The 27,037-nt window shown below is 31.4% G+C and overlaps 1 protein-coding gene across 12 annotated transcripts in view; it reads right to left on the bottom strand.

Moving 5' to 3' along the window:
• LOC145268296 (uncharacterized) overlaps nucleotides 1-27,037 on the bottom strand; it is a 447,971-nt gene that overhangs the window by 149,248 nt on the left and 271,686 nt on the right. For all 12 annotated transcript variants that reach the window (XM_080123710.1, XM_080123715.1, XM_080123717.1 and 9 more), the window contains one exon: nucleotides 1,423-1,927. In XM_080123710.1, coding sequence (XP_079979836.1) covers nucleotides 1,423-1,927 — 505 coding nt within the window. The remainder of the gene's footprint in view (nucleotides 1-1,422; nucleotides 1,928-27,037) is intronic.

The following is a 27,037-nucleotide window of genomic DNA, read 5'->3' as shown; positions in this document are numbered from 1 at the left end:
TATTTTTGAGATGAGGATTGATAATTTGTATTGTTTGGATTATTCAGACCACTGTTCTCATTTTGAGTGTTAATTTTCACAGCATTTGGGTTAGATGTAACCTCTGTATTTCTTCATGTGTATCGTGTTGAACTCTGGAATCTTTCTGTCAAACTCAGATAAATAAAGGCCTGGCCAGAAATAAGTTAGTTTAGAAGTCAATCTCTAAAAGCCATCAAACAAAAAAAGAATTGATGTTGTTATGATGATGATGAAGTACATCAGCAAATTTGAATAAAAGAGGAAAAAATGTTTACCAAAATAAAAGCAACTTATGAATTCAACAAGAAATATGTATTATTTAGATTAAGACAACTATTAGTATGTGTGTGTGTGTGTGCATATGATGATTGCAACGTCTTGTCAGACGAGTGCCACTCCCTCAGGCACTGAAAGTCCATGAGCCGAAAATGACTTTAGTCCTGCCGGCGAAATTCACACGCTCAAGCAGACATGACAATGAAGACGATCACTGGTATACATACATATATATATATATATATATACATACATGCACGTATACATACATATATACACATACATACACATACAAACATACATATAACCCACATATATGCATACATACACAATACATAATACACATACATATACATACATAAACATACACAAGATGGTCATTGGCATACATACATACACATATACATATCTGTAAACATACATACATATATACATACACAATGCATAATACACATACATACATACATACACACATATACAAATACATACACACACATATATATATATACACATACACTTACCTACATATACATACACATACATAAATATGCACTCATGCACATACATACATACACATATATATATGCATACATATACATATACATATATACATATACATGCATACATACACACATATACACACATATACATACATACACACATAAAAACACTAGACTATTTGCCAATTTAAAATAGGCAAAAGTTATAGCCCGTTAACTTAGAATGAGTGCTTTATGCCAAATTGATGGTTGAATATGGTTAAATTTGTGCTCATTTTTTAATTGAATACTAATCCCTATTAATCCCTAACTCTGCATGAAACGGATACCATAATACTTAGTTTGCTGCACCTTATCATAAAGATCATACAAAAATATTATCCAGATTGGCCGAGCAATTTCCGAGAAAAAAGTAGAAACAGACAGACTAAGTGAAATATAATACACATTTTGATTTTTAGGACAACTCTTCTCTCCAGGATATAAAATAGACCTTAAGCTGCAGATTATAATGATTAGAAAAATAACAAACCAGTGTCTTTTCATGGTGATATGATCGTTGTGAAAAAGCACTAACAATTTTGAAAAGAAAAACAAAAAAAAATCTAAGAATTTGACTATTTACCATTCCTTGATTTGTGGTTGTTATTGTCACAATTGTTGTTCCCCATGGTCAAATCCACTGAATGATTTTGGGATGTAGGAGATTTTCCAAACTGACCCTCGCGGCTAGCTGCGTCCGGCATCCTCTGATAGACAGGTAAGTTATCCATTGAAACGTAACTATTTCTAGACTCGGCTGCACTATCACCTATATTCGGTAAGTCCATCATGGCTGAGTGTGAAGACTTCATCAAGGACGGCGGAACAGAGTCGAAATAATTGCGATCCATGTCAACATTTGACTCTAGGTGATACGAAGACCTTTTCCTCTCTTCGACATATTCGGGAGATTGAGCATTGTATGTCGATGGAGAGGTCCAGCTCTTCGGCCGCTGTTTCCTTTGCCATGTATGGTTTGGGTCATCTAAAGCATGTCCATTATAGCCATCTTCGTTGTAATTCTGTGGCAAGTTGGAGTGATCTTCAAATGTTTTTGGAGGCAGCTGATTCTCTTTCTTGAAACTAGCCTGAAAAAAAAAAAAAACAATATTAAAATAAATAATTTGTACCTATTAAGAAAAATCATTAAAAAAAAAAAACACACTAAAATTGTGACATTTTCTTTAATGCATTACATATTTTCTCCAATTAGGTTTTCCTTCAGGATTCAGTGTGTTTAAGTGTTGTGAGCCAAATACTGAGCCAATGGTTTACAGACAAGTAATACATAATATATGATACATAAACTGTGATGATCATGGATGTTCTGATACATATGGAAAACACCCACATCATAGTTCATACCTGATTTATATTTTCATATCCATTTTCATTAATTTTGTCTGTGTGTATATCAGTACGCATTTAATATTATAAAATGTTTGTTCTATTTGAATAAGATGTTCAGCTAAAAGAGTAATTTTTTTTGTTTGATTATATATAAGTCGACTTAAATCAAAATAACTAAATAAAGGATAAAAAAAATTACTACCAGAACAGTAGCAGAAACTCACCATGAAGCAAGTGAACAACGCAAGATGTGTTTTGAAAGAAACAGCTTACCTTATAGGTTTGTATATAACAATGTTTATCAGCTGTTTTCACTTGTGAAGTGATCCTTTTCGGATAAAATTAATGTGAGTCGTCAAGAGAGAAAATATGCCTAGAGCCTTCCTCATCTTACTTTTTCAAAATCTTATTTTACTTGTATAGAATGGTGTTTAGCATTTTTGGGAGTATTTCATTGCATTTCTTAGTTTATTCACTCCTAAACTTTTATATAGTCATGTTTTTTTTTTGTGTTGTGGGGGAGGGTATTTCAACTTACAGATAATATCGGGTCATCAGGAGAGAATACGCATTTCTTTCTGTGTGTACATTCGTATGCATTTAATATTATCTAATGTTTGTTCTGTTTGCTTAAAATGTTTAGCTAAAAAGGTTAATTTTTTTTTTGTTTGATTATATATAAGCAGACTTAAACGAAAATAACTAAATAAATAAAATTAGACCAATAAATAAAAACATTATTAATATTAATTACATATAAAAAAGGCAACAAAAAAGTCTCTTTAACAGCAACAACAACATTGCTCCTGAATCACTGGAAGAATTCATAATGTAATTAAATCCTTCTTAAGTAATAGAAAAATCAAAGTTGTCCTCGACGGACATACATCCAAACAATATGACATAAATGCGGGAGTACCTCAGGGGTCTATCCTTGGACCTCTATTATTCCTGATATTCATAAACGACCTCCCTGATAATATTGTTTCGGAGATGGGTATATTTGCCGATGACACCACTCTCTATAACAGATATGAGGGGAAAACAAATGAACACATATCCAAGGAAATGGCAGAAACACTAGAGGATGACCTCCAATCCGTAGTGGAATGGGGACAAAAATGGTTGGTCACATTCAATGCTGCTAAGACTAAGCTTGTTTCCTTCAATAACTACAAGAAACCTTCTCTACCACCAATAGCAATGGCCAAGAACACATTGCCTGAAAGTACTTCTTTTAAACTCCTCGGCCTAACGTTTACAGGGAATATGAACTGGAATAGATACATTGAGAGCATTGCCAAGGCTGCTGCAAGGAAGGTTGGCTCCCTCTACCGTGCTAGAAAACTACTTACGCCTGCCAGTATCCTATACCTCTATAAGGCAACCATTCGCCCATGTATGGAGTACTGTTGTCACATCTGGGCTGGTGCATCTGCTGCTTGTCTCTCGCTCCTGGACAGGGTTCAAAAAAGAGTCGCCAACCTGATAGGTCCTGAACTGTCATCTAGGCTTCAGCCTCTGTCCCATCGACGAGATGTTGCATCCCTCTGCCTGTTCTACAAATACTTCAATGGTGAATGCTCTGACGAACTGCAAACACTTGTACCTCCCCGACGTAACTACCCCCGACAAACCCGACAAGCTACTAAGTCTCATCCCTTTACAGTAGAGATCCCTAGGTGCAAGAAAGCCTTTTACTCCAATAGTTTCTTCCCCAGAACTGCGGGTCTTTGGAACTCCCTTCCGGGATTCTGCTTTCCCAACTGCAATGATATGCAGAAGTTCAAGTGTAATGTTAACAAACATCTTTCTACTCTTCTCCCTTCATAATGACCCCGCTAATTAATTCCCTAATAGTAGCCCCCTGCTTCAAAGTGGCGCTGTGCCTTGTTTGGGGTGAAAATTGAATAAAAAAAAAAAAAAAAAAAAAACAACGATCAATGATTGAAAGCTCTAGAGAAAATTGCTGCAAAAAAAAAAAAAAAAAAAATCACTCGGTAACCTAATACATAACTTACCAACTGAAACGAGAAAAAATGTTCAGCAGATTGAGAAAATCAACAGAAAAATAAAGAAGAAAGAAACTGCTGTATTTAATCAAAATTTCCTTGATCTTGATAACAGTTTGCTGTCAATATATATATATATATATATACTTGTTTATTGTTATATAAACATGGTCACATCCTGCTGCTACAAATAGCCACTTGTTTCAATCAAACAACAGATATCATCAGGCAGCGACTTGACTATTCAAAAGTTCAATGAATAATCATTATGAATTATTATTCATTGAACTTTTAAATAGTCAAGTCACTGCCTGATGATATCTGTTGTTTGATTGAAACAAGTGGCTATTTGTAGCAGCAGGATGTGACCATGTTTATATAACAATAAACAAGTATTATCAGCTCTTTTTATTGAGCACTATCTAACAACCTTGTTGAATTCATTAGTCCATTACTTTTGAATAAAAAAACCCGAGTATATATATATATATATATATATATATATATATATATATATATATATAAACACACACACACACACACACACACACACAGAGGTAGAAGTGGTAAAAAATAGGATAAAAAGTGCTCAATACATTAGTAGAGCTGAATATGCTTTTTTTTATTTTACAACCTCAAGTATTAACTCAGTCCATTACAATTGTTTCCGTAAACAGAGGAATACCCGTCTGCTTCGTCAGATGATAAGAGTAAAATTAATTTTAGACTATTATCTGACGGAGCTGTGGAAACAATTGTAATGAACTGAGTTAATACTTGAGGTTGTAAAATAAAATGCACGCACGCACACACACACATTAGCAAATGTATGCTTCCTCCGGTTGCATATTTTTGTTAGCTTGGACAATATGGTGAACGAAGAAATACTACACTGAATCACAAAGGAGGAGATAAGGCATGAGAGGATTGTATCATGACAAACGTTCCCCCAAAAGAGGAGTTAATGCTATAGAAAGATGACATCATGGCAACAGAACAGTTAGCGCACTCACAAGCACCCCCCCCCTCCAAACAACATATGCTATACTGCCCCTTCCCCCAAATAAAAAAGTGGTCATAACTAGAAGGATCACGCCATAAAAGGAGAGAGTAATGCCTGTGAGTAAGGTATCATAACAACAGAAAAGATACTACACTATTCTGCTCGCCCCCGACCCCCAAAAAGGAGACGGTAATGCTTTTTATATCTTCAGAAATAACTAAATTGTTTTAAAGTGTAGTATCTATTATGTATATTTATGAACAATAAATTTTCACGTTAAGATTTTGTTCCTTAGAAGCGCCGGTTGAATTAAATAAGATACATATTATATACGTTTGAAGCCAGACCCAACGCATTGTTACAAAATAACTAGATGTTTATTTTGTTAGAAATTTATGTTAAAGTCCATAAACATATTTCGACGGAAACCGTCATCTTCAATGTCTTTTTTTTTTCTTTTTTTTTTGGCCATGTTGTTGTTGGAGCAAAGAATTAGCCGTTTGTTGGTTATACGGTAGTTTTTTTTTGAGTCTCGGTGCGCTTGGTCACGCGAGATTCACATTAAGATTTTGTTCCTTAGAAGCGCCAGTTGAGTTTGAATTAAATAAAAAAAAAAAAAACTACTGTAGAAACAACAAACGGCTAATTCTTTGCTCCAACAACAACATGACAAAAAAAAAAAAAAAAGAAGACATATTGAAGATGACGGTTTCCGTCGAAATATATTTATGGACTTTAACATAAATTTCTAACAAAATAAACATCTGGTTATTTTGTAACAATGCATTGGGTCTGGCTTCAAACGTATATAATACGTATCTTATTTAAATAAATTTTCAATTAATTTGGGAATTTCTTATGTAGGAGAGACTTCTAGTGTAAATGTGATATTGTGTTGACTCTAGTTAAAAACAATATAGCCATCGTTTATTATTTCTGATCAACGATGACCAACAACACCCATTTTCTCCACATTTTTGAATGACCTTGTGCCTAATTTGTTGCAAATGTATTTTTATTTATATTTTTTGCAAATAATTAAAAATGTAGCATCTGTTCTCAGCATGCCAGATCATCAACAAAACTATTGCACTTAAGAAAACATGACAATGCAAATTAAAAATGTATTAATTTATTAGAAACTGTTTAAAAAATAAATTTGTAAATTGGGAATACTTAGATATTTGTGAGTGAAGGTCACTTTATATGCCATATTTCAAACGGTTTCATAGACTTAAGAAAGCATAAGCTGTTTGGATGTTAATATAGTTAGGATAGATAGAAAAAAAAAGCTTCCATATTTTTCTATGGAGAACTGGCTGATATAACTGCCATAGTTGTTTTTTACTAAACTACTTTTAGATCTGTCCAAATCCATCTTCAGGGATGTCTAACAGTAAAGATATTAAGATAGTTATGAAGGTGATTATTTTTTCTTCCTAGTAAATCAGATATTATAAACTATATTAAAAGGTTTTATGTTACCTTTAAAGGCATTAAGAATATTAATGCTGTTGAAGTTTATTTTATTAATACACTTTTCTTTATTTTACAATAGATGTGTTGTCCACTAAAAGTAAAACAGCCTTACTATTAACCATCTCTGAAGATGGATCTGGACGAATCTAAAACTACCTGGGTAAAAAACTATGGCAATTACATCAGCCAGTTCTTACCAGAAACAAGACAATTAGAAAGGATCACAACCAAAATATGTAGACAAGAATATATATATATATATATATATATATATAAATTTACATGGTTGCGACACTGGATATGCTAATGCTTCAAACAAATGGTGTGTTAACACCAGAAGTCCTCATTAGGCAACTTTATATATATATATATATATATATATATATATATATATATATATATATATATCTCCTGTAGCCTGATGGATAGAGTTACTGATAATCAACTTAATGGTTGTTGGTTCAATCCAGGGCTTAGGATAGGTACTAGTCTAGCCACGCTGAAGAGTTGAAATACAAACAAAACAGTATGTCAATGAATGACTATACAAGTCACCTCGTTTTTGTGTCGACTATTATAGTTTGCTAATACTTTAGTATAAAGCAAGACTCTTTGCAACTAAACAAATGGAGCACTGTAGGAGTGGCAGACAATGTTTCTACAAAACATTTGTTAGATATCATTGCTAATAGTGACTGCCCTAGTGACTTGATGAATAGAGCTACTATCAATTCGATGGTTTGATCCTGGGCACGGGATAGGTGCTAGTCTAGCCACACTGAAGAACTGTGATACAGGGAAACAGTGTCTGTGGAAGACATAAGAAAACCATTTACATACCACACCTATTGTAATTTTAATATCTACATGAAAAGCTATATTTGACTTAATTTCCTTATTAATGTCGGTGATATGTGCCTCTCTGACTCATCAAGCATTACTCAATGGAAAAAGTAGGATGAAAGGCAAGAAGGGACCAGGGTGTAAGTGAGTGGAGGAGGGGGTGATAGAAGCAACAACATGTCATGACACAGCTGTATTTATTTTTTTATTTTTTTTTTTTTGCACTGCATGGTACCTGCTATTACAGAACAAAATTAAATATCTTGACCATATTCAGCAAAAATAAAAGATAAAAATCTTATTCATATTCAGTTAAAGTCTGCCAAGTTATAATTTTTCAAATTTTGACCTATTAGCACATATTTTTACCGGCTAAACACCAAATCAAATTTATTCCACAGGTCCAAAGTTACTATATATCAAATTTCAAGTCTGTACACCAAGTTAACAGGGAAGTTTGGTAGAGAGTGTTTCTCAGACAGACAGACAAGGTCTATATATGTGTACTAGCATGTGTGCCCGGCATTGCCCGGGTATTTGGAGGTGTATGCTGAGCAAAAAAAAAAAAAAAAAAAAAAAAAAAAACTGTCAATTTTTAAAACTTTGACCCCTATTATGACCCCTTAACATTTATTGTTTTGGGCTCAAATCAAGTTATTAAGTTAGGAACCTATATCTAAAATTTCAAGTGTTTAGACCCAAAATTGATGGAGGAGTTTGGTAGAGTTCTCAAAGGTCAAATCGTTGAACTGACTCCTTAACAGCCAAATTTCTGTCAGAAAACCGATCACATCGATTTTCCCAAATCTCAGTACCCTGTATATCAAATTTCAAGTCTGTAGACTAAAAATTGACAGAGTTATTGCGTAGGGAAATGTACGCAAACAGACACACAGACAGACACGTTCATTTTTATAGATATATAGATTTACGGGAAAAATATGGACACATTATGATAATACATTAATAAGGCATGAATAGCTCTGGCGTAAATATCATGAAACACAATGCAACTACTACTCGTTTTTTTTTTTTTTTTCATATTTAAGTAATCATGCTCAAATTCTTTTTTCTTTCTTTCTTTTTTTTGTTTTTTAAAGTTAACAAGTACTTATTCTTTTGATGAGTCCGGTCGGAAAATATTAAAAAATTGACATAATTATATGAATGTTTCTGCACTGCGAAATAAGTGCTGTCAAGAATTGAACATTATAAAATGCTGAAAGAAATGAATGGTAAGATGAACAACATCTTGGAATTTCGAATATAGACTTTTTGTCATTTACATCATACACATAGAGATAAATAATTCATATTATATATATATATATATATATATATATATATATATATATATATATATATGAGAGAGAGGGGTAAATGACGAATTGAAAAGTTATCGAAAAAAATCAGTTATGTTCCATCAGACGTGCTTGAATAATGACTTGCTGCCAAAATATACAAATGATAAAAAGTCTATATTCCAAATTTCAAGATGTACATCTTACGGTTTACTTCTTTCAGCATGTTAGAATGTTCAATTCTTGATCACACCTGTTTCGTACTGCAGAAACAACTGTAAAGTTATTATGTCGATTTATTTTAATATTTTCAATATACAATAATACTGAACTATATAGCACTAGTAGAACTCAGAGCAACACTTAACACTTAAATCTTAGTAGATACTCATACCCGATAATTCAGTATACTAACCTCATATCGATCCCTATACTAGACTTGATGCTAGGAGGGTAGCTAGTCACAGAGCAAGATGAAAAAAAAAAAAATAGTCTGACAAAAGATACACAAACTCATTTGTAGAGTCAACAGCTATCAAGTAGAGAAAACATTGTGATGAGCTAAATTTCCGATAGCCTTCTGCAGTATTGATTGTCATAGATTGAATAATTCAATTACATTTTAATATTATTAGCTTTTTTTTAAACATAAAGTTAATCTGACCTGTGTGATTGTGTTTTAGTACAAATATATTAAAGTTTCATAATGTGTAAATGACAAAAAACAACAACAACAAAAAAAAATAACAATTACAAAAACAATAAGATAAATGTTTTAGAACCGAAAATAAATAAATAACTTTATACTATTTTTTTTTATAATCAAAAATAAACTTTATATTAGAAAAAAATTATAAAAGATTATGATAAAAATATTGATAACAAAACACTGTGATTAAAAATGAACTGCATATAAAAACATAAAAACGTTATGAAAAAAAACTTATGTGAAAAAAATTGCAAAAAAAAAAAAAAAATTTTTAGGAAAAAAAATTTATGAAGAAAAAAAAAAAAATGAAAAAATATTAACACAAAACCATGATAAAAACTACTTTCATAATTAAAAGTATAATAAAAAGTAAAATATTATATAAAAACATTTATTAAAAACCTAAGATTTTTTAATTCACTCAAAATTTCCAAAATAAACAAAATTTATATGACAAAAGTAATGATCTTGCAAGAAATGATTATCTAAATAAGACAGATCTAGGTTAATAAAGTGTGGGAACTATAAAAATAGTATTGTGAAAAATTGAGAAATCGAACAACATGAAAAGACAAATACAATGGAACGTTACAAACAGCAATGTCGAAAACATGGCCATAACGATAACGAAATACAAGATTTATACAATGAAAATGCACTAAGTCAATGCAGACATATGACGATATCAATATTATACACGATGAGTCAGAAGTAGGTGGGCAGTCACAAAATATTTTTAGTTCAGATAATAAAATGCAATAAAATAAATGAAATGCAAAATTCTTGTGAAGCTCATCTTGCACATTTCTGTGAACTCCTCAGTTTCTTCTGACTTAACCTGTAAAATAAAGACAAAAATGGTGATTCTATGAAGATTCTATCCACAACAGAAAAGTGACCTGAGATGATGTTAATGCAAGACAGATATAAAATACAATCAAAACTTTTAAAATTATCAGAAAAACCTGATGTTGCCTGGAAATGAATAAGGATCACTATGTACTTTTTCACTAGGCTCATAACATCATATTATTTTCTTTGTTTTGTGCAACATCCTTCCATTTTGCCCTCTAATATAGTTGGAAGAAGTTGAAATGTTAAAAAACTCTCTCAATTAGTATCTTACACATATGGTTAACTGCCCTAAAAGGGCAGAATAGCACTGAAATCGGCGATCATTATATATTAAATTCTAAAATAAGTTGTTTTTTTTTAATTTCTTTTTGCCAAGTTTTTCGGAGTGTTCATGTGTAGTGACCTAAAAAGGTAGAATGTCATTTTGAAGAGATAGAAGGGATTTAAAATTTAGAAGAAGGCGTTAATCTACAATAATACCAAAAGAAATATTGCAATATATTCATTTTTAAATAGTCCTAATATTAGGTTTCAATTTCATGTTCATAAAATGCATTACAGTTGAACTGTGTTCTCCAACTTCTTTTCTCTAAATGGATAAATGGTATTTTAAAAGTATTACGACATATTTATGTGCATTTACTGGAAACCATTAATTTCTGGAGATTTTCAGCTTCATTTTCTGATTTCTTGCACAAAAATATACTTATATGGCAAATTTCATTGCTTCATCTTGTGTTTTAACAAAGATATAACATTTTTACTGAAAAAGTAGTATAAAATATGTGGTAAAACGCATATGGTCTTAAAGAGGGAGAAACATCCAAGTATACAAGACATAAAAATAGTCATAATTTCTTTCTTTTTTTTTTTTTATCGGATTTAAAATATTTAAAAAGATCCTTTCTTAGATCAAACTCTTTCTATGTATGCCATTATCGAGATTTTTTTTTCTTTGTCTATTGTTACTGTTTCCTATTTTTTCTTTATATTTTGTACGATCCTAGCTTTGCATGGAAGTTTAAGTCTTGTCATTATCATTTTTTAATTCTTTCTTTTGCAAGCATATCAGTCATTTCATATGGTTGGGAAGCCAGAACTACTAATCTGACAGCATCCATCAGATACTGACACCTTTCCAATATTTCATGTGTGCAAGGACGTGTTTTTCTTGAGATCTTTCAATTGATATTTAGCAAATTCAAAAATCTCCACAGAATTCCGAATGTGACTCTTTATTTAATCCGCAGGAGTAGTATACTCTGAGGATTGAACCTTCAACTACCAGAAGAGTATAACTTACAACTGAATTTTACCAAACACATTAACCACTATATTACAGGTCCTTGCAGACAATTCTAGTACGAATTTTAAGAACCTTAAATCTATTTTTTGTTTCTAGATGTACATCCTTACTACTATAACTACTACCGATTACTAATATATAATTTATCATTTTCGTATAGTATTAAATTCTATACTAAGTCTGCTTAAGAAGTGATACACCTGAAGAAGGTCGGAGGTTACATCAACCAAAACGTGCAAAGACTCCAAATTAGAACAGTAGTTCAAATAATCCAAATAATACGAATCATTAACCCTCACCTCATAAATTCAGAAACACCAACCGAAATATTGTGAAAATAACAAACGCCAACATGAGAACAACTGTCAAAAACATGTAAATAAGAATAATTGTATCTTCGCAATTATCAGTAAATGCAAAACATTGATTAACATAAAGGTTGATTTAAAAAAAAAAAAAAAAAAAAAAAAAGAATTTTTTTTTTTTTTTTTTATGTGGGTGAAAGCCTTGACTAAGGATATCCAAAACAGTTTTATGTCTCACACAGGGCATTATTTTCGATCTGCGCACAATATAACAAAAACAGTTAAAATGTGTGTGTGTGTGTGTGTGTGTGTGTGTGTGTGTGTGTGTGTGTGTGTGTGTGTGTGTGTGTGTGTGTATCGCTGTAATTGGAAAAGTTGGTGAGTTGTTTTAGTTTTCTAGCATATCAACTCTTTTGGGTTATTTAATACTGAATCCGGTCATTTTGATAAGACATTGACTTATTTAAATTTTGAATATCTTCGTATATTTATTCATAATATGTAAAATTTATGCTTGGTTTGTAGATTTATTTTTTTCTTTTTGAGAGGTGGGGGACATATTTTGTAAAAAAACAAAAAACAAAAAGGAGAGTAGAAAGTGGATCTTCAACGTCCTCGTGACTCTCGCTCCCCTTATTTTGTCTTTTACTCCTCACATTCCATGAACAATGTTTCTGACAAAAGGGGAGAATTGCTGTTTTCGGAATTGAAATCTATCCATATAACACTTTATTATTGGATAGTTTTTGACCTTGAAATGTTATTTCTTATTTTTAGCTCTTTATATCAAGTAGCTTCATGCCTGATTTCCATTAAAAAAAAAAAAGTCTGTAAACACATAGATGGCACCCTGAGAAGCAAAAAACATTTCAGGTTAGAATTGACAAGTGAGTAATTGCAACTAAGGAGTAACTGCACACTTCTCAGTTTATGATAGTATTGATGGGTGTTGTTTATTGTACCTATTTACTATGCCTCCCCACCGGACAGAGTTAGACACCAGGGTCGTTTTTTAACGTGGAGAAAAGGTACAAAAATAAAAATTGTCTCAGTCGTGAAGGATTTCTCCTCCAACGAAAGAGAACAAGAAATGGAAGGGCAGCATCTGAAGAACAGATACTACACTTTGATCTTGGCGTGTTGTTTATTGTAATGAGAAATATGTTTGTCAGAAAACAAAATAAAAGTTAAATCGTTATTTTCATGGAAAGTGTTCGACTGAGCTTCAGTCTATGGTCCCCCCTCGCCAAACTTTCACAAGAAACACTCGTCTAGCTGAAAACACTATCAATAATTCCCCCACTCTTTATCTGTGCCTAAACCTAAACGTTGATTCCATGAACAAAGTTTCTTTCTTAGAACTGCACGCCTATGGAATTGTCTTCCGTTTTCCTGTTTTTCCAGCTGACTACAATATGGTTGTCTTCAAGTCTAACGTAAACAAGTTCTTGATGAGCCATTCCATATAAGTTAACAAATTTACCGAATTTTCATTACTAATGATTACTATATTTTCCAATTTCTACTGTACACTCTTTAACCCTTATCCTTGAGTGGCCTCTTGGCCTTGATAATGTGGTGATGCCTGTGTAAAAAAAAAAAAAAAAAAAAAAATTCCACCATTTTATAAGTGTGATGTGATTCATAGTTTTAAAATATAATCTGTGCTAAAAGAGTATTAATTTATAATAAAAACGAAGTCAAATTATATCTTAAAACAGTTTTTGCTTTGCATCAAGATAGATTTATTGAGAAAGGGTAAGATGTTATGTTATAGTCGATCATGATTTAATTTTTTTTAATATATGAGGATTTAAGAATTTTAAAGGCAGAAAGGATTTGCTGTTAAAGAATTTGGACAAGAATCAAATTATGTTTCTGAATTTTCGAGATGCAGATTGGTTATTTGTATTCTTCAAGCTACTGTTCTCATCTTGAGTGTTATTTGCACAACATTTTAGTCGACGTAACCTCCAATCTTATTCAGGTATACTTTGTTGAACTCAGGAATATTTATGTCTTCAGAAATTTGGACGGAATTTTGAATGGAACCCTTTATTTACTCCATGGAGGTAGCTTGCTCTCATTCCATCTACCATGACTGGATAGAGTTTTTTTTTATTTACTTCACCTAAAAATGAAGTACATAAAGGGTTCTATTTGAATGTCTGTCCAAATTTCCGAGTTTGACAGAAACATTCCCCCAAGTTCAAAAAGATACACCTGAAGAAGGTCGAAGGTCACATCGACTGAAATGTCGTGAAAATGACACTCAAGATGAGAACAATAGCTTGAAGAATCCAAATAATATGAATAACCAATCCTTATCTCAAAAATTCAGAAACATAATTTGATTCTTGTCCTGAATTATAAAAAAAAAAAAAAAAAAAAATGAAAGAAAATGATTTTTGGAATATGACATGGGTATGTACATCATACAGATTTTTTTTTTTTTTTTTAAATATAGGGAGAATTCTGGACAAGAACCAACAATTTAAATATTTTAAAACAAATAAACAGTAAGCAATTGGTTCTATTTAATTGATAACCCAGACCCCTAATAGGCGAGTACTCTCACGACTCCAGGTCAGAATGGACTTGAATGTACTGCAACTAAGGTGACTGCAAACTTTTAAAAACTGCCAAACAAGATGAGAACATTAGTCTGAATAATCCAAATAATAGTTAAATGACCTTTTTTTTTTTCATCATATACATAGTGTGTATAGCAAAGTTGATTCAAATAAAACTGTGAAAAAGAAAAGAGTTAACTTTAATGTCCTGTGAGGATAAAAAAAAATATAGGATATAGGAGAGATTTTAGAGGATTCCTAGGCATTCTTTGATGAATATCATGTACCATATATAAGATTAGCCAGAGAAGCAAAGTGACTGAAAACAATTGCTGGAAAAAGTAGGTGCAAATAATTTTTTTTTTTTTTTTTTTTAAATTTGCATTTATGTTTGTTTGTTTGTTTGTTTTAAACGCAATAAGCAAAGAATAAAGTTGTAAAAATACCAATGATTTCGAGTAGGACACAATGGGGATGATGAAATGCAAATATTTTATCATGATCGGCCCAGATAAACTGGCGAGCTGCTGCACGTTGTTAAAGCTGAGGCAAACAGTATGATATAATCAATCGAAGGGTCCCTTCTCAAGGGTGGGTGCGCGGCGGAGGGGGGAAGAACAAAGAAAGTGAGATGTTCATTTTTTTTTTTTTTTTTTTTTTTTTTAAGTTTAGCCACTAAAAACACCTGATGAAAAAAATAAATAAATCAAATAGAGATGCCTTAACAAAAATTTAATTAAATAAGAAGGGGAGGGAGGAAGAGAAGGAGAAACGGGAGGAGGGGGAAAACCAGAAAGTAAAATAGGCTTTGTGCATGAGTCATTGATGAACCAACCAGATGAGGTGACACTAGAGCCTGAGGCTACCAACCTACTTCTCCTCCTCCCAACCCCTGCTACTGAGAGCAAGCTGAAGGGATAGTTTCAGCAATGCTCTGGAGGTCTCCTTAGTACATTAAAGATATGTGTGTGTGGGGGGGGGTGCTACTTACTTAAAATGTTATATAAAAAAAAAATAATTTGCACGCTGTCAACAGAAAAGTAAAAATGGGATATATTTTTTTTAATGTGATTACATGTTCCCGCCCTAAAAAATACCTGAAATTTAAAAAAAAAAAAAAAAGAATAGAATAGTTGAGATTTAAAATGAGGTTCACTTTATTGTATAAATATACAGTACAATGATCAACTCAGTTCTTGACTACATTATTATATAGGATAGAACGAATAATCATTTTGGAAATACATAAATGGTTACTCGTTCTGTTTTAACGCTATGTGGCCAACCATTGAGTGATCATTTTAAGTTATATTTATATAGTAAAGTGAACCCCTTCTAAAATTTAACATTTTTTTAAATTAGAGAGACTTGATCACATCTTTGGAAATTTCATATGATTAATTTGAAAATTCAGAAAAGCAAATAATGTTATATAATCTATCTTAATAAAAATCTCAGAAGCAAACGATTTTAATTATTTAATAATAATAAAAAAAAAAATGACATCACATTATTTGGTTTTCTAAATTTAACTTGTGAAATAATGTTTTGAAAGATGTGACCAAGTTTCTCTATTCAAAATCAAGCAACACATTGATTCAGACTTTAAAACCACCATCAACAACATTGGATGTATACCTTTTCTCTTTCCATGAGGGGCTGATCCCTTGGTGGTTAATACCACCAACAAAATGAAGAGAGAAAAATATTTTTTTCATTGACAACGAGGGAGTAAAGGGTAAAATTTATTCAGCCGAGGTAACACTGACCAAGAAAAGATCAACTTTGTGGATAATTGTTTTGTTGTTTTTTACTTTTAGCTGGACATACAAACACACATAGACAATTACTGTTACAGAGTACTGACTATATGCCAGTAAGTAGCAATTAAGTTTGCTGGTGTGAATTTTGATGAGAGTCAATCTTAATGAATATTAAGATAACTTAGTTGCAAACAGAATTCTACTCAGAGATGGGTGATGCAAGTTGAAAAGGAGGGTGGGGACAAAGATCAAACTCCATAAACAAAACATAGTCGCGCAATATGAGAACATGAAGAATCACGTTTTCAAGTGAGAGAAACATGGGTCCTGAGTTCAGTCTCACTGATGGAAGTATATGAACAGAACACACTAATAATATAGAAATAATCTAAGCTGAATGTCATTGATGTTTCTGTCCGTCTGCACATAAACTCATTTTGCTAGATAAAAAAGTAAGTTTAAGAAGTAAAACATTAGTCATGAGTAGGGCTACGACAACAACATATTCTCATTGGTTTGACTCTCTAGTATATATCCGACACAGTTAGGCACAGTTAATCAAACGAGAACCACATCACTTTATATAAAAGCATATAAGATATCAAAGGATACACACTCGAGAGTCAAAACAATGAAAAGAATATGCTGTTGTCACAATCCTAGTCATTAGTCTTTCTCTTTCCCAAGTTCATTCTCTACAATAAAACCTTGATGAAAACTCAGCAAACGTCTTCATCGTGTCTTTCCCCGCATGAGAGGTTTATTTGTCTATTTAAACAGATGAGGTGATCAACGATCATTAAATGACATGGCTGCTCATAAAACAACAAAATTTCCAATATAGTTATCGATCCAAAAGAAAATTTGCTTTAGCGTTGATTTAGGCAAATTATTTATGCGAGTTTTCAGAAACTGCATATTTGTTCCATTTTATCGATTAATCCAGATTGATATTTTCTTTTTAAAATGTACATAGAAAACAACCTCTAGTCTGCAGTAGAATAGGAATGTAAATGAATGGTAACATTTAATGCTGTTAAGACTAAGCTACTTTCCTTTAACAATTGCAAGAAACCTCTCAACCACTGCCACATCTAATAGCACTCTACCTGAGAGTTCCTCATTCAACTAACCTAACATTCACAGGCAACATGAATTGAAACAAATACATAAAAGACATTGCCAATCCTGCTGCAAAGAAGTTGGACTCTCTCTCTATCACTAGAAAACTACTCATATCTGACAGTATTCTGTATCTATAAAAAAAAACACCATTCGCCAATGCATGATGTATTGTTGTCACATCTGGGTTGATGCATCTAGCACTAGTCTCTTCATATTAGACAGGGTCCACAAAAGACTCTCTGATCTAATAGGTCCTGCACTGTCAACAAAGCTCCAACAACCGTCCCAATATCACAATGTTGCATTCCTGTGCCAGTTTTATAAGTACTTTAATGAAACATGCTCTGGCGAACTCCTAGCAATGGTAACCCCCCTCGACTTAAATACTTCTGACTAACTTGACAAAAAACAAAATCTCACCCCTTAATCTTTGAGGTCCCCAGATGCTAGAAAGCTTCTTACTATAATAGTCCCTTCCCTAGAGTGGCTAAGAGTGGAATTCCCTCCTTGTTCCTTGCTTCCCTGAACATACTAACATGCAGAAGTTTAAATGTAATGTAAACATACATCTTGCTGCTCAACTCCCTACTTATAATTATCCATACAGAGATCCAGAAGAAATTTCACTCTTACACACAGATTTACTAACATTGTCACAATGTACACCGAGAAGTCCTTTTTTATAGGATACATGTCAGAACCATTATCGTTGCATATTACCATTTTATTATTGCATATTGCATACATTTTTAGACTGAATACGAAATGCCCCCTATATATGACAACACATTCTTTTTTTTTTGTTTTGTTTGTTTTGTAATCTCAGAAGCGTTTTGATTGGCTACTCCACATAATAGTTATCAAACACTTGTCATTCTAAACCAACTCTCCGTTTCCCAAATGCAAACAGTGGATAAAATTGCTTTCCACATTTATTCCTGTATTATTGAATGAGTAGACATTTTATCCGTTAAAAATGGGCAACAGTTATAGCCTTTGACTTAGAATGAGTGTTTTATGTCAAATTGATAGTTGAACAACGTTAAATTTTAATGTTGCATTAAAGCCTGGTCGATATTAGTCCATAACTGTGAATCAAACAGATACCATAATACTTAGTTCCATGCACCTTATCATAATAAAGGCTCATACAAACTTTCAATCAGATTTGCCCAGTTGTTTCAGAGAAACTCAGAGGAATATAATATAGATTATCAATCCATAAAAAACGCAATTTGCCTCATTTACAATTCAATAAGTTATCTCCATTTGATACTAAACAATCTTGTTTCTTTTTTCAAACATGATTGATTTAACAACAACAAAAATGCTGTTTGTTTTGTATAACACATACATTAACTTATCTACAATGCTCATTTTATTTGTATAACACATACATTAACTTATCTACAATGCTCATTTCATTTGTATAACACATAACTTATCTACAATGCTCATTTTATTTGTATAACACATACATTAACTTATCTACAATGCTCATTTCATTTGTATAACACATAACTTATCTACAATGCTCATTTTATTTGTATAACACATACATTAACTTATCTACAATGCTCATTTTATTTGTATAACACATACATTAACTTATCTACAATGCTCATTTCATTTGTATAACACATACATTAACTTATCTACAATGCTCATTTCATTTGTATAACACATAACTTATCTACAATGCTCATTTCATTTGTATAACACATACATTAACTTATCTACAATGCTCATTTCATTTGTATAACACATACATTAACTTATCTACAGTGCTCATTTCATTTGTATAACACATACATTAACTTATCTACAATGCTCATTTCATTTGTATAACACATACATTAACTTATCTACAATGCTCATTTCATTCGTATAACACATACATTAACTTATCTACAATGCTCATTTCATTTGTATAACACATACATTAACTTATCTACAATGCTCATTTCATTTGTATAACACATACATTAACTTATCTACAATGCTCATTTCATTTGTATAACACATAACTTATCTACAATGCTCATTTTATTTGTATAACACATACATTAACTTATCTACAATGCTCATTTTATTTGTATAACACATACATTAACTTATCTACAATGCTCATTTTATTTGTATAACACATACATTAACTTATCTACAATGCTCATTTCATTTGTATAACACATAACTTATCTACAATGCTCATTTCATTTGTATAACACATACATTAACTTATCTACAGTGCTCATTTCATTTGTATAACACATACATTAACTTATCTACAATGCTCATTTCATTTGTATAACACATACATTAACTTATCTACAATGCTCATTTTATTTGTATAACACATACATTAACTTATCTACAATGCTCATTTTATTTGTATAACACATACATTAACTTATCTACAATGCTCATTTTATTTGTATAACACATACATTAACTTATCTACAATGCTCATTTCATTTGTATAACACATACATTAACTTATCTACAATGCTCATTTCATTTGTATAACATATAACTTATCTACAATGCTCATTTCATTTGTATAACACATACATTAACTTATCTACAATGCTCATTTCATTTGTATAACACATACATTAACTAATCTACAATGCTCATTTCATTTGTATAAAACATACATTAACTTATCAACAGCGCTCATTTCATTTGTATAACACATACATTAACTTATCTACAATGCTCATTTTATTTGTATAACACATACATTAACTTATCTACAATGCTCATTTCATTTGTATAACACATAACTTATCTACAATGCTCATTTCATTTGTATAACACATACATTAACTTATCTACAATGCTCATTTCATTTGTATAATACATAACTTACCTACAATGCTCATTTCATTTGTATAACACATACATTAACTTATCTACAATGCTCATTTCATTTGTATAACACATAACTTATCTACAATGCTCATTTCATTTGTATAACACATACATTAACTTATCTACAATGCTCATTTCATTTGTATAACACATAACTTACCTACAATGCTCATTTCATTTGTATAACACATACATTAACTTATCTACAATGCTCATTTCATTTGTATAACACATACATTAACTTATCTACAATGCTCATTTCATTTGTATAACACATACATTAACTTATCTACAATGCTCATTTCATTTGTATAACACATAACTTACCTACAATGCTCATTTCATTTGTAACACATACATTAACTTACCTACAATGCTCATTTCATTTGTATAACACATACATTAACTTATCTACAATGCTCATTTCATTTGTATAACACATACATTAACTTATCTACAATGCTCATTTCATTTGTATAACACATAACTTATCTACAATGCTCATTTCATTTGTATAACACATACATTAACTTATCTACAATGCTCATTTCATTCGTATAACACATACATTAACTTATCTACAATGCTCATTTCATTTGTATAACACATACATTAACTTATCTACAGTGCTCATTTCATTTGTAACACATACATTAACTTATCTACAATGCTCATTTCATTCGTATAACACATACATTAACTTATCTACAATGCTCATTTCATTTGTATAACACATACATTAACTTATCTACAATGCTCATTTCATTTGTATAACACATACATTAACTTATCTACAATGCTCATTTAATTTGTATAACACATAACTTATCTACAATGCTCATTTTATTTGTATAACACATACATTAACTTATCTACAATGCTCATTTCATTCGTATAACACATACATTAACTTATCTACAATGCTCATTTCATTTGTATAACACATACATTAACTTATCTACAGTGCTCATTTTATTTGTAACACATACATTAACTTATCTACAATGCTCATTTCATTCGTATAACATATACATTAACTTATCTACAATGCTCATTTCATTTGTATAACACATACATTAACTTATCTACAATGCTCATTTCATTTGTATAACACATAACTTATCTACAATGCTCATTTCATTTGTATAACACATACATTAACTTATCTACAATGCTCATTTCATTTGTATAACACATAACTTACCTACAATGCTCATTTCATTTGTATAACACATACATTAACTTATCTACAATGCTCATTTCATTTGTATAACACATAACTTATCTACAATGCTCATTTCATTTGTATAACACATAACTTATCTACAATGCTTATTTCATTTGTATAACACATAACTTATCTACAATGCTCATTTCATTTGTATAACACATACATTAACTTACCTACAATGCTCATTTCATTTGTATAACACATACATTAACTTATCTACAATGCTCATTTCATTTGTATAACACATACATTAACTTATCTACAATGCTCATTTCATTTGTATAACACATACATTAACTTATCTACAGTGCTCATTTCATTTGTAACACATACATTAACTTATCTACAATGCTCATTTCATTCGTATAACACATACATTAACTTATCTACAATGCTCATTTCATTTGTATAACACATACATTAACTTATCTACAATGCTCATTTCATTTGTATAACACATACATTAACTTATCTACAATGCTCATTTCATTTGTATAACACATAACTTATCTACAATTCTCATTTTATTTGTATAACACATACATTAACTTATCTACAATGCTCATTTCATTCGTATAACACATACATTAACTTATCTACAATGCTCATTTCATTTGTATAACACATACATTAACTTATCTACAATGCTCATTTCATTCGTATAACACATACATTAACTTACCTACAATGCTCATTTCATTTGTATAACACATACATTAACTTATCTACAATGCTCATTTCATTTGTATAACACATACATTAACTTATCTACAATGCTCATTTCATTTGTATAACACATACATTAACTTATCTACAGTGCTCATTTCATTTGTATAACACATACATTAACTTATCTACAGTGCTCATTTCATTTGTATAACACATACATTAACTTATCTACAATGCTCATTTTATTTGTATAACACATACATTAACTTATCTACAATGCTCATCTTATTTGTATAACACATAACTTATCTACAATGCTCATTTTATTTGTATAACACATACATTAACTTATCTACAATGCTCATTTTATTTGTATAACACATAACTTATCTACAATGCTCATTTTATTTGTATAACACATACATTAACTTATCTACAGTGCTCATTTCATTTGTATAACACATACATTAACTTATCTACAGTGCTCATTTCATTTGTATAACACATACATTAACTTATCTACAGTGCTCATTTCATTTGTATAACACATACATTAACTTATCTACAGTGCTCATTTCATTTGTATAACACATACATTAACTTATCTACAATGCTCATTTTATTTGTATAACACATACATTAACTTATCTACAATGCTCATCTTATTTGTATAACACATAACTTATCTACAATGCTCATTTTATTTGTATAACACATACATTAACTTATCTACAATGCTCATTTTATTTGTATAACACATAACTTATCTACAATGCTCATTTTATTTGTATAACACATACATTAACTTATCTACAGTGCTCATTTCATTTGTAACACATACATTAACTTATCTACAATGCTCATTTCATTTGTATAACACATACATTAACTTATCTACAATGCTCATTTCATTTGTATAACACATACATTAACTTATCTACAATGCTCATTTTATTTGTATAACACATACATTAACTTATCTACAGTGCTCATTTCATTTGTATAACACATACATTAACTTATCTACAGTGCTCATTTCATTTGTATAACACATACATTAACTTATCTACAGTGCTCATTTCATTTGTATAACACATACATTAACTTATCTACAATGCTCATTTTATTTGTATAACACATACATTAACTTATCTACAATGCTCATCTTATTTGTATAACACATAACTTATCTACAATGCTCATTTTATTTGTATAACACATACATTAACTTATCTACAATGCTCATCTTATTTGTATAACACATAACTTATCTACAATGCTCATTTTATTTGTATAACACATAACTTATCTACAATGCTCATTTTATTTGTATAACACATAACTTATCTACAATGCTCATTTCATCATTATTTGCATTTTTACAGTAACAGACGTCGCACTTGAGCATTCATTCGGAATACAGACAACACATTGTAGCAGTTCTTATACTTCCTATGGTCACTATGGCTATATGACTATGTTAGCTGTTGCCTGATTCAATTCAGTGCTTCTGCATTCAGTTGATAAATTTACACATACACATGCAATATTTTCTATTATTATTTGAACGTTTATTCACATCTTGAGTGTTATTTTCACAACGTTTCAGTCGATGTAACCTCTAACCTTCTTCAGGTGCATCTTGTTGAATTTGAGAATATTTATGTCAATCCTCAATGTGGTTGATACCCAAAATGCACTTGCGAATTACTTAGCTGATGGAACGAAAACATACTACTCCCATGGATCATTTTCATGACACGTGCTTGACCGAGCTTCAATCTATGATTCCCCCTTGCCAAACTTTCACAAAAACATTCAACTAGCTTCAACCACTATAAACGATTTCCCCCACTCTATCCGTGCCTAATTCTAAATACAGATTCGATGAACAAAGCTTCTTTCCCAGAACTGCTAGCTTGTGGAACACTGTTCTACTGGCCTACTTCTCGATTGAATACAACATGGTAACCTTCAAATCCAATGTAAACAAGGTCTTGTTGAGTTGTCCCCATAAATAATCAAATTCTACCCAATTTACACCATAAAAGATTACTACACTATCACCTTATATTCATTAACCCTTATTTTCGAGTCACCTTCAGGCTTTGACAAGTGGTAACTCTCAAGTGAAAAAAAAAAAAAATTTAAAAAAATGGGGTTCCATTCGAAATTTCATGTAGATTCCCTGAGTTTGACAGAAAGAATACAAATAACCAATCTTCATCTGAAGAATTCAAAACTGTAATTATTTATTATGTTGCGGACAATTCTAATGTTAATTTTAGGAGTCATAGCTGATGGAACGAGAGAATGCTATCCCCGTGGATTAAAGAAACAGTTCCGTTCAAAATTTTATGCGGATTCCAGAGTTTGACAAGACACACCTGAAGAAAGTAGGAAGTTACATCAATTGACATGTAAAAATAGCACCGAGGATGAGAACGATAGGCCAAAGAATTCAAATAATGTGAGTTCAAAGTTGACTTTTTTCTTTTTTTCTCTTTTTTTTTTACACGGTGGTCACCACTTATCAAGGCCCGGAAGCCACTCAGGGATAAGGGTTATTGCAAGTACAGTACGTTAGTGTGGAGATTTGATGAAGTGTTTACTTAAGGGGGCGGTTCATTAGGAATTTGTTAACGTTGGACTTGAAGACATCCAGGTTGTAGTCAGGTGGGAAGCAGGCAGACGGAACAGAGTTCCACAGGCGTGCAGTTCTAAGAAAGAAGCTTTGTTCATGGAATCCACGTTTTGATTTAGGCACAGATAAAGAGTGGGGGAAATTTTTCACAGTGGATTCAGCTAGACGGGTGTTTTTCATGAAAGATTGGCGAGGGGGGGCCAGAGATTGGAGTTCAGACGTTATCTGTTTATATATAGTTCTCCTGACAAGACATATCAATCATGTTTCTTTTAACTATGTCTTTTTTTCTCTCATTATTTAAATCGTCCATTTTCTCTCTCTAACCTTTGTTTCATGACACTGCCTGGTCAAAACACAAATGCTCAAATTGTCCACCAAACAAAACAAAAACTAGTCTGCTTTCTCCCAATTACACTCTTGCTCTTTCCTACTCCAGTTCTATTCGTTTTAAGCCCTGGGAAGGAAGAAGAAAAGTAAAACAGCCAAGCCCAGCAGCTCTTCGCCGCCCCCAGCGCCCTGCTGTTTCTTTGCAGAGTGAAGAGTGTGACGAAAGCTATAGAGAAAGAAGCAGTCAGCAAGATACTCCATGTATGTTTCACTCTCAGACAGACTAATATCTGAATATAATATAGATACACGATATGTAAAAATAACATAAAAAGAGAGTACTTTTACATCTATGTTACCACGCTGAAATAATATTTAGAAAGCCGTTCTTAATGTGGGGAGGGGAAGGTGTTTTGTAACTATTCTGCACTTTTGTAAATATCATAAAAATTGAATTTAACTTGATAATACTATTTAACAAAAAAAAAAAATAGTGTGGTAACATAGATGCATAAGTTAAAGAAAATAGTTAAATTTAGAACACTATAGTCATATTAGGTCATTCACTATTTTTGTTATAAGATAATATTAACCAGAAGAGAGTAGTGATTAATTAAAAATTACTAGCAAGATAGAGTAAAAATTTGGTTGAAAGACTAAATGGTAAAAATATAGTAGGGAATGATGGTGGAGGAGTCATCGATAATTAAGATTGATAGATCTAAGAGGGGAGCTATCTACTTGGGGTTATGAAAATTAAAAACAAACACGGTAAACTAAGACAAAGGATAAGAGATAATAGGGGGTATAAAAGATAGGATTCCTAAACGAAGAATGGGTAGAATTATACCTATTATTATAAACTAGGGGGGGGATGTACCCGATGTTGCCCGGGTTTTTAGAGGCATGTGTGGTTGCAGGGTGGTAAAATGAAAACAAAGCGAAGTAATAGCTCTGTTTAAATATCATAAAAACAAAGTATGTTGCGGAAAAAAACAAAGCAATTAAAAAAATGAACGTGATGCAATACGAACGGTCCGGCGGTGCCCGGGTGTTTGAAAAATCCCCAAAAAGTTAGGGGGGGGGGCTCGAACTTGAATCATTGAGGCGAAAGAGCAAAAGAAAAAAAGAAAAGAAAAAAAAACAAAAAAACAAAAGAAAACAAAAAAAACAAAAACAAACGTGATGAATTAACTAAAAAGTGAATTATGTCAAATATCAATTCCACAGTGAAGTTTGTTTTGGTTTAGTTTCAGTAGTCCGGCATCACACTCTAATTCTAAATGAATTTTTTTGTTGTCTCGAATTCTAAATGAATTTGTTTTAATTATAATTTAAGAGTAATGCAAGTGAATTCACGATATCGTTGCGTTGTAATAATAAATAGTAAAGGATGAAGTTTTTGTGTAAAAATAAATGTTGAGTTGAAAGCAATAATAAAGAAAGGTCATAGTTAAATTTCACGGTTAGAGTCGTTAAAACCGGAAGAAAAAAAAACAAAAACAAAACAAAAAGAAAACAATAATAATAATCGCGTTTTTTTTGTTTTTTTTTAATTTTTTTATTTTCCTTTTATTATGGAAAAAATAGAAAGCATAAATCAATAAAAAAAGAAGAAAAAAACGGCATAAATAACCTTGTACGATTCCAAACCGGTGTTTCTTTGTACTGTTCCTTGAGAACGCATCCACTGCGATGTAAATGAGCAGCGGGGAAAGGGGAATCTAATAGAGAGAAAAGATGTTGCAACTTCCATTGAATCTAAGCGATTTTGGCAGTGAATTCTCACCGGAAAAAATATAGGGATGTGCCATTGTCGAGGAACT

Source organism: Euprymna scolopes, chromosome 43 (genome assembly GCF_053919585.1).
Source record: "Euprymna scolopes isolate OS-2025 chromosome 43, ASM5391958v1, whole genome shotgun sequence".
Taxonomy (NCBI): Eukaryota; Metazoa; Mollusca; class Cephalopoda; order Sepiida; family Sepiolidae; genus Euprymna; species Euprymna scolopes.
Note: the sequence above shows the minus strand (reverse complement) of the source record. Positions and strands in the feature narration are given on the sequence as shown.